The sequence below is a fragment of the Euphorbia lathyris genome, chromosome 1, assembly GCF_963576675.1.
Source record: "Euphorbia lathyris chromosome 1, ddEupLath1.1, whole genome shotgun sequence".
In the NCBI taxonomy this organism is placed as follows: domain Eukaryota; kingdom Viridiplantae; phylum Streptophyta; class Magnoliopsida; order Malpighiales; family Euphorbiaceae; genus Euphorbia; species Euphorbia lathyris.
The window spans coordinates 31,778,070-31,790,961 of record NC_088910.1 but is presented as its reverse complement, the minus strand read 5'-3'; the positions used below and the strand labels follow the sequence as shown (position 1 = coordinate 31,790,961).

The 12,892-nt window shown below is 34.5% G+C and overlaps 1 protein-coding gene across 2 annotated transcripts; it reads left to right on the top strand.

Annotated features, from left to right (window-relative positions):
* The first annotated feature begins 4,570 nt into the window (after positions 1-4,570).
* Positions 4,571-11,883, top strand: LOC136226984 (uncharacterized). 2 transcript variants are annotated; one of them, XM_066015712.1, is made up of 8 exons: positions 4,571-4,764; positions 6,319-6,501; positions 6,702-6,915; positions 7,258-7,424; positions 8,094-8,218; positions 9,145-9,205; positions 10,253-10,301; positions 11,430-11,883. In XM_066015712.1, the coding sequence occupies exons 2-8, from the start codon at positions 6,319-6,321 to the stop codon at positions 11,513-11,515; spliced, it is 885 nt and encodes a 294-aa protein (XP_065871784.1). In that variant the 5' UTR covers positions 4,571-4,764; the 3' UTR covers positions 11,516-11,883. The 2 variants fall into 2 exon arrangements, with proteins under 2 accessions (XP_065871784.1, XP_065871777.1); XM_066015705.1 differs by having other exon boundaries at positions 4,572-4,764; positions 6,243-6,501.
* Positions 11,884-12,892: the final 1,009 nt, after the last annotated feature.

The following is a 12,892-nucleotide window of genomic DNA, read 5'->3' as shown; positions in this document are numbered from 1 at the left end:
ATTTTCACTTCTACTCGGCCTATATGTCATTTATATAATTTTCTAATTGCTGCAATTCTATCGGTGTTTACAGTTTACATAAATTATATTTTTTAATTAATGCTATTGTTTTTTTTTTTTTTTTGCAATGATAGCAGACTCGAACCGGACCGGTAGGACTGGGAACCGGCTAGAAAACCAGTACGAACCACTCTAGTATGTTGAATCCTCAACAAATCAGAAAGACCTGGGTTAAATCGGGAGCAGGCGATTCGCTTTGGGGACCGGTGTAATCCCGGGTTTTTAATTTTTGTTTTTTTAAATGTTTTTTAATTTAAAATTATCTTTTTGAACCCTAAGAGCTTGCTTGGATTAAGTGTAATTAAAATAAAGTAAGGTAAAGTAAAGTAAGTGGGGTGCATAAAATAACTTGTTGTGTTTAGGTAGAAGGTAAAGTAAGTGATGGTTTAATAATGTAATTGTGTTTGGTTTGAAGATAAAGTAAGGTAAGGTTATGTATAAAATTACTTTTATATCCTTACTCTTAATTATATCTTCTACACGGAGAACATTATTTTTATAAGGAGTTGTATCAATATTTATATAATTACAACATGATGAATTTTTGAATAATTATTGAAAGTTGTATATGGATTAAAAATGAGAATTTGCAAAGAAAATAGACTTTATTTTAATATTGTATAATATAGGCAAATATGAAATAAAACATAAAAATAAGGGACTATTTAGGAAAATTATACTCACTTAACCTTGGCTCATCCAGATTTGGGGATGTAACAAAAATAAGGGTAAATTACAAAACTAGGTCAGATGGGAGGCTCATTTACATATTTAACTCATTTATTCAACCTATTACATATCTAGACTGATTTTGTGTGACTTTTCCATAATACCCCTAACCTTCCCACTTTCCTCTTACGCGAACGTTCTCTCCCCTCTTCTCCTTGGTTACGCGAAACGGTTGGCAGCTCCTCCATTAGTGATTCCATGACTTTTGATTTTCATATATTCCTTTAAATTGCACGAAATCTGCACCATTTCTCCAAATCACAATGTATTTCTCTTCATCTCTTGATTCTGCAACTTCCTAATCCTAGAAAACGAAGCCATGGTTCTTCATCTTCCATTTCCTGCTCGTTTCTTGGTTTCTTTCTTCTTGTGACCATCGAAGAAATGGTGATTCTACGTTATTTTCATCGTTTTTCCCAGTTTATCATATTGTTTTCGTCGAAAAATGTAAGTATATACTGTTTTTTCTGCGTTTTTCCCACAAATCCACTTAGCATATGCGGTTTTCGCGAAGTCTGCTGGGAGAAATTTATCGATTTCACTTCGAGGAACGAAGATTACGCGAAGTTTGCGAGGTAATTTGATAAATTTCTCTCGCAGACTCCGCGAAATCATCGTTTCGCGAAGTCAAAGCATCACATTTCTCCGCGCAAATGTCGCAAAATCATTGTTTCGCTAAGTATAATCACCCTCTTCCTTGTACATTTATGTTCGCATACTTAGCGAATTCTCGTTTCGCGAAGCCAAATCTTCCTTTTTTCTGACTAACACGATTAAATTTTTCTGAAGGTGGTTGAATACATAATATTCATTCCTGGAAGCCGGCGTGCTGGGGTGCCATGAGAGACATCCATTCCAAAAGGCCTGAACTTCCAACCATCGGTTGTGAATAAGAGTCTACACCGTGGGACAGGTCCATCCCTTTGGTGAATAAGAGCTTATGTATCGTGAGACATCCATCCATCGGTGGTGAATAAGAGCCTATGTATAATGAAGTGATTTGTTAGGAGCTTATTGTGGCAATATTGTTCTGTACCGTGAGACACATCCATCCATCGGTATTGAATAGGAGCCTATGTATAATGAAGTGATTTGTTAGGAGTTTATTGTGGCAATATTGTTCTGTACCGTGAGACACATCCATCCATCGGTATTGAATAGGAGCCTATGTATTATGAAGTGATTTGTTAGGAGTTTATTGTGGCAATCTTGTTGTAAATTTTGATAATCTATGATTTTAATGTTAGAATCCATTGTTGTTCGGCATTTTTTGTTATATACCACTTCGCGAATTAGCTTCAAAACGCATCCAGGCTTCGCATATGCTAATTAAATTCATCAAGTAAACTAAACATTAGCTTCGCAGGCTTCGCATATGATCGAATCTGCGAAGTCAGACGGGAAGGAGACAGACGCTCGTAAATATTGAGGGTATTATGGGAAAGTCACACAAAATCAGTCTAGATATGTAGTAGGTTGAGTAAATGAGTTAAATATATAAATGGGCCTCCCATTTGACCTAGTTTTGTAATTTACCCTAAAAATAATAGAAAACTTATCCTAACTTAACTTTCTCCTAAGCAACTCCAGTGGGGCACCTCACTTAATAAAAGTGATACAATAAATTGTATCATTGCATTGTGAGGGTGAGAGTCTCTTAATAAAAGTGATACAATAAATTGTATCATTGCATTGTGAGGGTGAGAGTCAAGAGAGGAGAGAGAAAGAATGTATCACAATCATGATACGGAGAGGAGGGAAAAGAGCAGAAATAGGGTTTGTGGTCCACGTGCAATCAAGCGGCAGAGATTGCGCCCCAGCTGGCGTGTCTCAGCCGCAATAGTGGACTGATCAGCTTTATTTTTTTTATTTTTTTAAACAAATGGAAAAGCAAGCGGTGATGTGTAGAAATATATTTAAAAAAATATTGAATTTGTCTCCCATCCGTTGCAACTTGCATATGAATTTATATATATATACAACGGTAATATATTAACAGCTCTTTTTTTTTTAAATTCATTATAAATATCCAACCCATTTACATTTTGCATATGATCCAAAATCTTTACACAACCAAAAAACACATCTAAATACTAAATTTTGCATATTTAGGTATGGATAAACGTCAACGCAACAAAAATTCCTCGGAGAAAAATCTATATTTTGATTCGCAACACCCCAATCCTTTCCAAATGCCAAACCGAAATACTTCGAATATGCAAATATCCCCCATGGGGAGATCTCCACAACCCGGATTTCCTCAAAATTACGGTCATTTTGTGTCAAACCCTCACAACTTCTACCATCCCGATGTTCATTACGGCAATATGACCCAATATAACGATAATCAACCGAAGAAATTTTACCTCCAAAATTTGGGTTATAATGATTCATATCTGTCATTCAATGGTTCAAGAAGTTTATTTTCTGGATCACAGTCGTCAAATCTTGACTCGTCAAATCGGGGTGCTGTCGATCTTGACGATGAAGAAGAAAGAAGCAGGAGAAGAGATTGACGAAACACTTCTTGATGAACCTGTTGCCGAGCCAAAACAGAAACAGAAATAGTACAAATGGACACATGAATTAGAAGACTTATTATGTAAATGCTTTTTTTTTTTATCAATTTCTATAGATAATGTTGTTGGTTCGGCTCAGAAGGAAAGACAATTCTGGACTCGAGTAAGCAATGTGTTCAACGAATGGAGGCCCAAAAATTTCGAAGCAATCACAGGCGGTAAGGGTAAGAATAAATTTTTACGAATAAGTAGAGAAACCAATAGATTTGTTGGGTCATTTATGAAAGTGCAGAATTTGCAATTGAGTGGAAAAGGGAATTCGGAACGCGTTGAACATGCGCGAACTCTATACCGAGCGAAGTGGAACACGACATTCAACTATATCCATTGTTGGCGGGTTTTATGCCACAAACCTAAATGATGGAACTATATTCTTTCAAATTGGGGAACCTTTGGAGGTGAAGAGATTGCCGAAGCAGAAGAGAAACGTGAACGACCACCGAGAATTAAGGCGGCGGCTAAAGACAAAGGCAAACAGAAGGCAACATCGTTCGCCAGCAGTTATGATCTCTCACTTATTGAAAAAATGCATAATGAAAAAATTGCAGCGGCGAGGATAGTGGCACAGCAAAATGACCATGTTATGCTGTAAAGAGATTTTGAATTTATCAATAAAGGTTCAGCCAGAATGGATGAAGAGCAGAAGAAAAGATATGATGTTATGTGCTCCTACCTGATGAAGAAATATCCAGATGTATTCCTTTAATTGTGTTAGTTTGAATTGTATTTTTTTAATTTGTATTCCCTTAATTGTGTTAGTTTGAATTGTATTTTTTTTAAATCTTATATTTTATTCCGTTTTGTATTCTCATGTTTTATTTCAATAAAAAATATCGTTTGGGATATATGTTATTTTTGTAATTAATTATATTTTTTAATTAACTATTTCGGTGGAAAATAATTATAGATATAATTGATATTTATTTTTTTCTAATTTATAGATTAATTGAATAATTTAAATTAGATGATGAAATAATTAGATTAATTGTTGGATGGATAAAAAATAATAATTTATTTGAAGTGTGTAAAATTTTTATAATAAGTGGAATATAATAAGTGGGTTTAATGAAAATATGGTTGAATATATTAGCCTTTTTTTTTTTTTAGAAAATCAAGTGGGTTTTTTTTTTTTTTGTAAAGTTATAAAAAAAAAAAAAAAAAAAAAGTAACTCACCACATTGTGGTGCTCTAACAAAACCAACCTTACGCTGGATAACCACCATCCAAACAATGCCTAAAACAAATTAAAAAGAGAAACTTTGTCCCGAATCGCGATTTTCCCAGCCACTGCTTTCTTCCCCATCGTTCCTACGGCTGCCTGAATAACTTGCGTCCGCCGTGGCCAAGGCTTGCGCCGGCTCAACGCCTCCGATTGCACCGTTGCACCACTTCACAGGTTTGTATTATAGTCTATAGATTGATTTTGATACAGTGTGGTTTGAATCTTATCCTATAAAAAATAACAATAATGAAATTGGCTTATTGAGTCGAAATTCTTAATTAAGTAGAAGAAAGAGGAGGATTCATATGGTGATGTTATCAGACAGTATGCATATGGCAGTATTGAGTGCTTTGTCGTTTATGTCTCGCTTGGACAAAGTCTAGAGAGGTTTTATTTTGTAATGTTAACTGATAGTTTAAACTTTAAATAATGTTAACTGGTATGTTTGTAATGTTAATGATAGTTCTATAAAATAATGTGAATTTTAATGGTGGACATTGTGGACTGATAGTTCTGTGAAATACTTGTTCTAAACTAATTGTTAGAGCATGTGCAGTGGGAGAGTTAATTGGGTGAATCTGATACAAAAATCTGTATCATTGCATTGTGGGTGATTGAATTAAATGAGGGGAGAGAGGAATTGTATCACAATTGTGATACAATCGTTTACTATTTGGGGAAAAAGGGAGTTTGTATCTCAGTCTCCATTCTGCGGCTGAGATTGCGCCTCAGCTGGCGCGTGCGTTACACGCGCCCTTGAGGCGCGTCTCAGCCGCAAAAGTGGACTGAGTGCTATCAGAAAAAGCAGGGTTGGAGTATTTAATTTCAAAATTTTATCAAAACCTGTTTTGGTCCTACAAAATTAAAAAATTATTTCAATTTTTTACCGTTTAAATAACGGCTACAACACATACCGTGCTAAGTGATGATCTAGTTAAGCATATATGGCGACGTCATGGAACGAGAGATCTCAACCAAAGACCTAGCGGTTCAGTTGCTTAATATGTTGCTTGTTCTTATGTAATTGTTTTTTTTTTTATCGTTTTTAAATCTTGTATTTTATTCTGTTTCGTATTCTTGTGTTTTATTTGAATAAAATATTATCTTTTGTGATATTTTTTATTTTTGCAATTAATTATATTTTTTAATTAACTATTTCGGGTCAAAATAATTATAGATATAATTGATATTTATTTTTTTAACCAATATATATATATATATTAATGGAATTATTTAGATTGAGTGATGAAATAATTAGATTAATTGTTTGGTGGAAAGAAATAATAATTTATTTGGAATGTGTAAGAGTTTTATGACAAGTGGGTCCTATGTAAAAAGTGATACAAATTGGTTTAATGGAGAGGTAGTTGAGTGTATTAGATTTTTTTGAAAAAAGTGGGTTTTTTTGGATATGATACAAAATAATTGTATCACCCATTGTGGGTGGTCTTAAGAAAATAGGGTGGAAGGGGAATGAAAATGTAAAGTTAAGGGGTGTAAAGGGTCACTTGAAAAGTTGAGGGTGCCAATGGGTAAATTGTTCCAAGTTGAAGGGTGTAGTTATATATTAAGCCCCCCCTTTTTTTTCTCTATCAATTACCATTTGGTCACAAAAAATCCGTGCATCTACTGATCTCTCTGTATGTTTGCAGTCAAGGGTTTTAGAAAGCAGATAAAAGAGGACTGATTGCTTCGCTTCATTGATTACATATCCTTTTATCTCACTAGATGTTGTCGAGATGGAGCAGAGCTGCTTCCCAAGCTTCGAAGTTTGGATCCTTCAGCAAAATGGCGGAACTCAAAAGCGATACTCTTTTTATTCCGCGCCTAAGCTATGCCAGAGCTGCTGCAGCAGCTGTTGCACCTGCTCCTAATGATTCTACATATAAGGGTTTTCCTAGCAAATCAGTGGTATGGAATCTTCAGTGCCGTTATGTGCAAATGATTTGGTTTTGAGCCATTGTTCAATATTTATTTGGCTTAATTTAACTGATTAACTGATCAATTTTCTTCAATGGGACATGAAGTTAGTCGTGTTTGTGTCATATACCGTATGGTTTAAAGTATTTCTGTGTGATTTTCTTGCAATTTAAAATTCTTGTCTTTCACAGGTGAATTTGGATAAAATGTTCTTTTCCAAGCCCTGTTCTTTAGCATTGGCCCTGGATTCCTCTCTTAGAGTTGAAGAGCCAAAATATGAAGGTATTAAACGTTTTTTGCTTAAGCTCATGCTGTTCTATAGTAAGCAAAGCAAATCCATTAGGGGAGCGAATGTGGTATACAGCCGCATCATTTCACAAGTAGAAAAGCCTGCCATTTATGATGGTGAGTCATTCTCTTGCTCCTATTCATAGTTAAATGTAGAAACTTTGTCTCTTATCTTGTTCTTTGACAATTTCTGCTATTTTATTTCTATGAACTATCAAGTATCCATAATGATGGTACATAATTGATTAGCATAAATTCAAGCAGTAATTTTCTTGCAACCCACACATAACTGCTTTTATAATTTAAATGATTTTTAATTATTTATGTCCTCTGTTTCTTTTAAATGTTTTTGTTGTGGGCTTATTTTGCGAACCTTTTCATGTTATATAGTTTGTTTGTTTTTTGGCAAAGTAGCTAATTTGTTTGTTTTTTGACATTATATTGTTCTTTGTTATGCAGTATTCAATTTGGAGAAGACCTTTAAAATGACATTCTCGTTGCTTGTACTTCATATGTGGCTTTGTTTGCGCCGTTTAAAACAGGAGGGAAAGGAGGGTGCTGAATTTGGGCAATACTTGTATGAAACTTACAATCATGATGTAGAGCTGAGAGTTTCCAAAGCAGGAGTAATGTGTTTCCTGTCCATTTTGTTTATTATATTTGCTTGAGTATTGAATTTGAAAGCGGGTTAAAGAAATTATATTGCCTATTCTCTGTTACTTGAGGTAAACTATTCACTTAAAAATCATGCCTAAATCTCTACTGAGTACTGAGATGCCTTTTTTTTTTTTTTTTTTCCTTGAAAAATAACATAATTGCTAGTTTCCAACAGAGATCCCTAATCTGTCATGTCATCAATCATATGAAACTATCTAGGATACTGTGATGCTTTTCTTAGTTGAACTCCTTCAAATAGTTGAGATTGTAACGATATCATTCATTTTGTGAATAAAGTGTGTCATTGTTGGAATCCCCGTCCAGTTACTAATTAGGTTCCTTCTAGGGTGACCATTTTTTTCGCCATTGGCCCCCTTCCATCACTTTGATATTTTGATTTTCTCACAAGATCGGGCTTCTTTAAATTATTTAAGGATACTTTTCAGTAAGTAAGATTTACTTGTTAAAAACAGTTTTGCTGCTGAATTTTCTAATAATTAATATTTTCAAGTCCATGACTGAACCTACAGCAGGATGATCCACAGGCAGTTTTGGCTTTGTGGATAAAAATATGAAGGAATGCAATTAATAAAGTATGGTCTTAAACTTATGTGCAATTTGTGCTTTGGAAATGGCAGGTTAACTTACTGTTGACCAAATGGATGAAAGAGTTGGAGAAGATATTTTATGGAAATATTGTTGCTTATGATGCTGCCGTGCGTCCAGAGGCTAAATCAGATGAGCTAGTGAAAGTGATATGGAAGTAAGATGACCATTAGGGCGTAGCCTATGAATGTCTTTAATGCAAATCTTGCATATCAATGATTCTGCAGATCTGTTACTTTCTGATTTTTCATGTGTCTATATATGATATATATCAGACTCCGTACATTTTCCATTTAATGCTAAAAGTCTATCGCCTCAGCAATCTATCTTGATGCTCATGATCTAATGGGTTATGTTTTGCACTGAAGACAAGTGATCCTTATTGATAGTGTTAGTGTTTCCTCCACTATGATCCACCTTAGGTTTGAGAGAGGGTGCTAGAGATGGTTTTAGCAAAAGCGTTTTATCATGCACATAATAGAATTTGAGATGCTATAAATAGTGAACAAACTATTTATTACGGGTTTGTTTACGACTTTTACCTTCGACTCCTTCCCAAGTTTGCATGTAGTTGGCATATTGCTATCTATAATCACCTACATTTTACTGTTAATCTCAATTTGGACTGCCTTATTTTTGGTAGTTGTTTTCTCCTAATTTGATCTGCTAATGTTGGTGCATCTCGTCATGGAAGATGACAAGCTCTAATAGCTTCAATTATAAACTGTTAAATTATGAGTGACCTGAGATTTTGTTTTTTCTTTTTTATTTGATCTTTATCATGACTCTAGGAGTGGAATTAAAAACTTAGTTTTGGCTATCTAGCAAATTAGTGCTTAGTTTTGTCTCCAAAGAAGAGGGAGGCCTACTAATGACCACAGCAGTGGGAATCTCAATCAAAATTTATTCAAAGAGCTGTTTGTTTGGCTTTCTACTGAAAGCTAATGCTAATCATTAGTGCTAGTATGCTAGATATGAGAAAAAATTGTGATTTAATCTATGTGATGATTTGTAGGAGCAATTTATATTCTTAAAATGGCTTGTATGTCTTAATTATTCTGATTTGAATTCTGTTCATTGCAGGAACATCTTCTCCGATGATGGTGCTTCAGAGCCAGATACTACTGCATTACGGTCTGTCCAGGCATGTTCTCATCTTTGCTTTTTTCATTGTGATATGCATTGCTGCAGACCATCAGTCTGTAGTCCTGACATAGGTTATTCATATGCGTAAATTTTCCAGTTTTTAATTCTCATGTCTATGTTGTTATTGCGCCCCTTGCCACATTAAAATGTGTCGTATTATTGAACTATTTGTGCAAAGCAGAGTTGATGAATCATCATAGTTATCAAAGGTGCACCTCTGGCTCAAAAGGTGCTAAAGCCAAAAGGCGGGCTCTGTTCAACAGGCGTGCCTTGTGCCTTTTTGAGCCTAGCACCTAGGTGCAAATTTAGAAGCTACACTGTTTTAAGGTTTCCAAGTTAAAAATAAGATATTGCAATCTCAGCTCTTTCCTATCTATATGGTATGGGGCTGAAATTAAATTAGTATAAAAAATAAATGAGAAAGGAAAGAAGATTTGGATGGAAGAAATATCGCAAAGAACAAAACAGAAAATGCTGCTCCATTTGGAAGAGTTTAGAAATTTCGCAAATGGAGACTTTAGTCTTGATGAAAAGTAGTTATTAGACTATTAGTTAATTAACTTAAAATTTTGTTGAACTTTTATTCTTTAGATTTAGAATTTTTATTATGAATTATGATTATGTAAGAGTTAGTAGTTAATTGGATATAATTTAGTATTTGGCTATTTGTGTATTTTAGAAATGTTAGTTGTTATTTCTGATTTTATATATTATTTTCTTTTAGTGTGCCTTGTGTCGCTCAGGCTCGCCCCTGAGCCTTTCGCCTAGGCTCCAGACTCCATACCCCCTTGCGCATTTAATGACCATGGGAATCATGTCTTTGAGCACTATGCTAATAACTATGATAAGAATAGTGCTGGAATACTTGAGGAACTGTCATCTCTTTTTGCCCCTTTTTTAATTCTAGCAGAAAGCTAGAAGTTTCATAGATTAAGGGAGAATGAGATATCGATTAGATTCTTTCTGAATGAATATCTCCAGAGTTTTATTTAGCTTGTTCAGAAGTTGATGCAAGATGCGACTGAATGTTCACTTATGTCTTCAGGCAATGGCAAGATATGTACGACGGGAAGTCGCTTGTTTATCCCTAACAGGTAAGTTACTTGCCGAGTGATATGTTTTGATTTTGAGTTTCTTGTCTCTTGATTTTGAATTTTGTCCATCTCAAAGTACGTCTACTTGTGGTCCATGAGTTGTCTTGTATTTCGTATCCTAACCCAATAATAAGATTAACAGAGAAGAAGAATGTAGGAATCAAGTCTAAAACGAGAACTAGAGAGGAAATAGAAATATATTGATTAGGAAAATTGGAGTGGAAGATGTTCAATCCCACAGGAAAAGACTTCCCTCTCTATCCAAGATATAGCCCCTGCTGTAAAGCAGAAAAGCATACAAAAAAATGGCTACCTCCTCTACAAAAAAACATCTCATATAATGGCCCTGTTTGGGAATTAGCTGTTAGCTGATTATATTAGCTGTTAGCTGATTACATTAGCTGATTTGACTAGCTGATTTGACTAACTGTTTGTGTAGACCTTTTTGGTAAAAATTAGCTGATTGATAATAGCGGTTTGTGCAAAAAGACGAATAAGGGCATTTCTTTTTTTAATATTGGAGGAGGAGTCTATCTATTAGGGTTAAAGAAGTCCATTAATTTTAATATTGTAAAACGCTAATTGAAAAAGCTCCTAAAAGGAGCTTTTTCTAAATTAGCGTTTTCATCCCAAAACTCTTTGCCAAACCTCTCTCCACCAAACACTCCAATCAGCGGTTTCAGTGGTCAAAACGCTAAAGTTGGTCAAAACCGCTCTTTTTATCCCAAAACGCTCTTTACCAAATAGGGCCAATATCCATTCCATTGCAGCTGTCATAACAGAAAATACAATTTAATTCCCATCATTGCCCTTGCCCTGCTGCGTGGCCTTTTTCAGAATTCCCCCATTACTAGCACATTTTCTCTATCACGCAACCCGTGAGGGAGTTTCCATATCATTTTGATAGTTTATTCAAAAGATACATCATTATAATTCAATTTGATTCTTGGTTTAACTTAAAAGCTCTCATCTAAATGGAATTTCTTGTCATTTTTTGGTGGGTGTGTGGGATATTTGATGTCCAATTACAATCTATTCATATGCTTGCTATTTCATCTCTCTCTCTCTCTCTCCATGTGTGTGTATGAAGCATTATAATTTGACAAATTATTGAAACTGAATGAGCAGACAAAGAAGCCATGTATTCTGGGAATTTCAAGTTCACTTCCATTGGACAATGCAATAATGTTTACCGTAAACACAAGAGACCGTAAACACAAGAGACGAGTTATGTCCGTGGTTCTGGTACTATTTGTGCACAAAAAGGAAAATGATGCATGTCCTCGTACATTACATGAGATGCATATGGGTTGGTCATATTCAAAGTGATAAAAATTTTAAAATTTTTTTGCTATTTTTTTGTAGGAGATGCATAAAGCCATAGTGAAAGTGGTTGTTTTGCTAGACTTAGTATTATTTTGTCACTAATTAAGCTTTTCTTTAATTTATAATTAATGTGAAGGGAATAGGGTGTATAAGTGTAAACTGTTGTCACATGATATTAGAAATGGAATTTCTGTAAAAATTAAAAAAAAAGATATGGTGGTACTAACCTCTCATTGATATACTTTTTGAATCATTATACTAATGTCTTTCAGTGCTGATTAACTAACTAGTATAAGCATATAACTAAAATAATAATATTAATGTTTTACCAAACCTTCATCATCAGTTGAAATATTCAAAAGAGAAATTTTAGTTTTTTTTTTTCCAACCAATCATGTTAATGTAATATTTATCTTGTTAAGGTATCATATCAACATTATCGGACATCTGTTTTGCATTAGGAGTCATTTTAGAGATTCCTAGTCTCCATTCTTTGGAGCCACTGCATTCTTGGATGGTTGGGCTGTAATCGAGCCGAGCTTTGACCTGCTCAAACTAAGCTCGCTTTAAAATCAACGAGTTCGAGCCCGAGCCGAGCTTGCTATATAACTAACAAGCCTGAGCTGAGCTTTGGCTTGCTCAACAAGCTCGAGCCGAGCTTCGAGCTTGTTTCGAGTCCAAAATCCTCTTTGGATTTGGTTCATTAAGAAAATTATGTAACTATGAATTGTTTGTGAGTAAATCGTTAATTATATTTGTGAAATTTGTTCGCAAATAACTCTTTAATTGTGTACATAAACAAGCTCACAAGCAAAGTCCGTGAATAAATAAACAAGATGTTTACAAATAGTTTGTCTATTACTTATTTATTATGTTTGTGAATGAACTCATCTAATAGCAAATGAAATAATATTAAGTTTAGATATTTGTGAACTAACACAAAACTATATAGTTTTGACTAAAATTTGTTCATAAATATTCTAATCGAGCTTGTTCGTGAGCTTTCGAGTCGAGCTTTGGTCTGTTTAAACACGGCTCGTTTACGAACCGAGCCAGTAAATCGTGTTCATTAGCGGTTCGTTTACAAATCGAGTCGAGCCGAACTTTTATCGAGCCGACCACCGAACCGCTCATGAGCGGCTCGGCTCATTTACAGGATGGCGCATAATAATATGTGGTAAATTTCTCAAAATGAAAAATAATTTATGCGGTAAATTTCTCAAAATGAAAAATAAATTAATAGAAACCGATTATATATATAACTG

Coding starts and splice junctions, on each gene's coding strand:
- LOC136226984 (XM_066015712.1), top strand. CDS start 6,319: ATGTTGTCGAGATGGAGCAGAGCTGCTTCCCAAGCTTCGAAGTTTGGA. Junction 6,916..7,257: donor AAAGCCTGCCATTTATGATG/GTGAGTCATTCT, acceptor TTTGTTATGCAG/TATTCAATTTGGAGAAGACC. Junction 7,425..8,093: donor TGAGAGTTTCCAAAGCAGGA/GTAATGTGTTTC, acceptor TGGAAATGGCAG/GTTAACTTACTGTTGACCAA.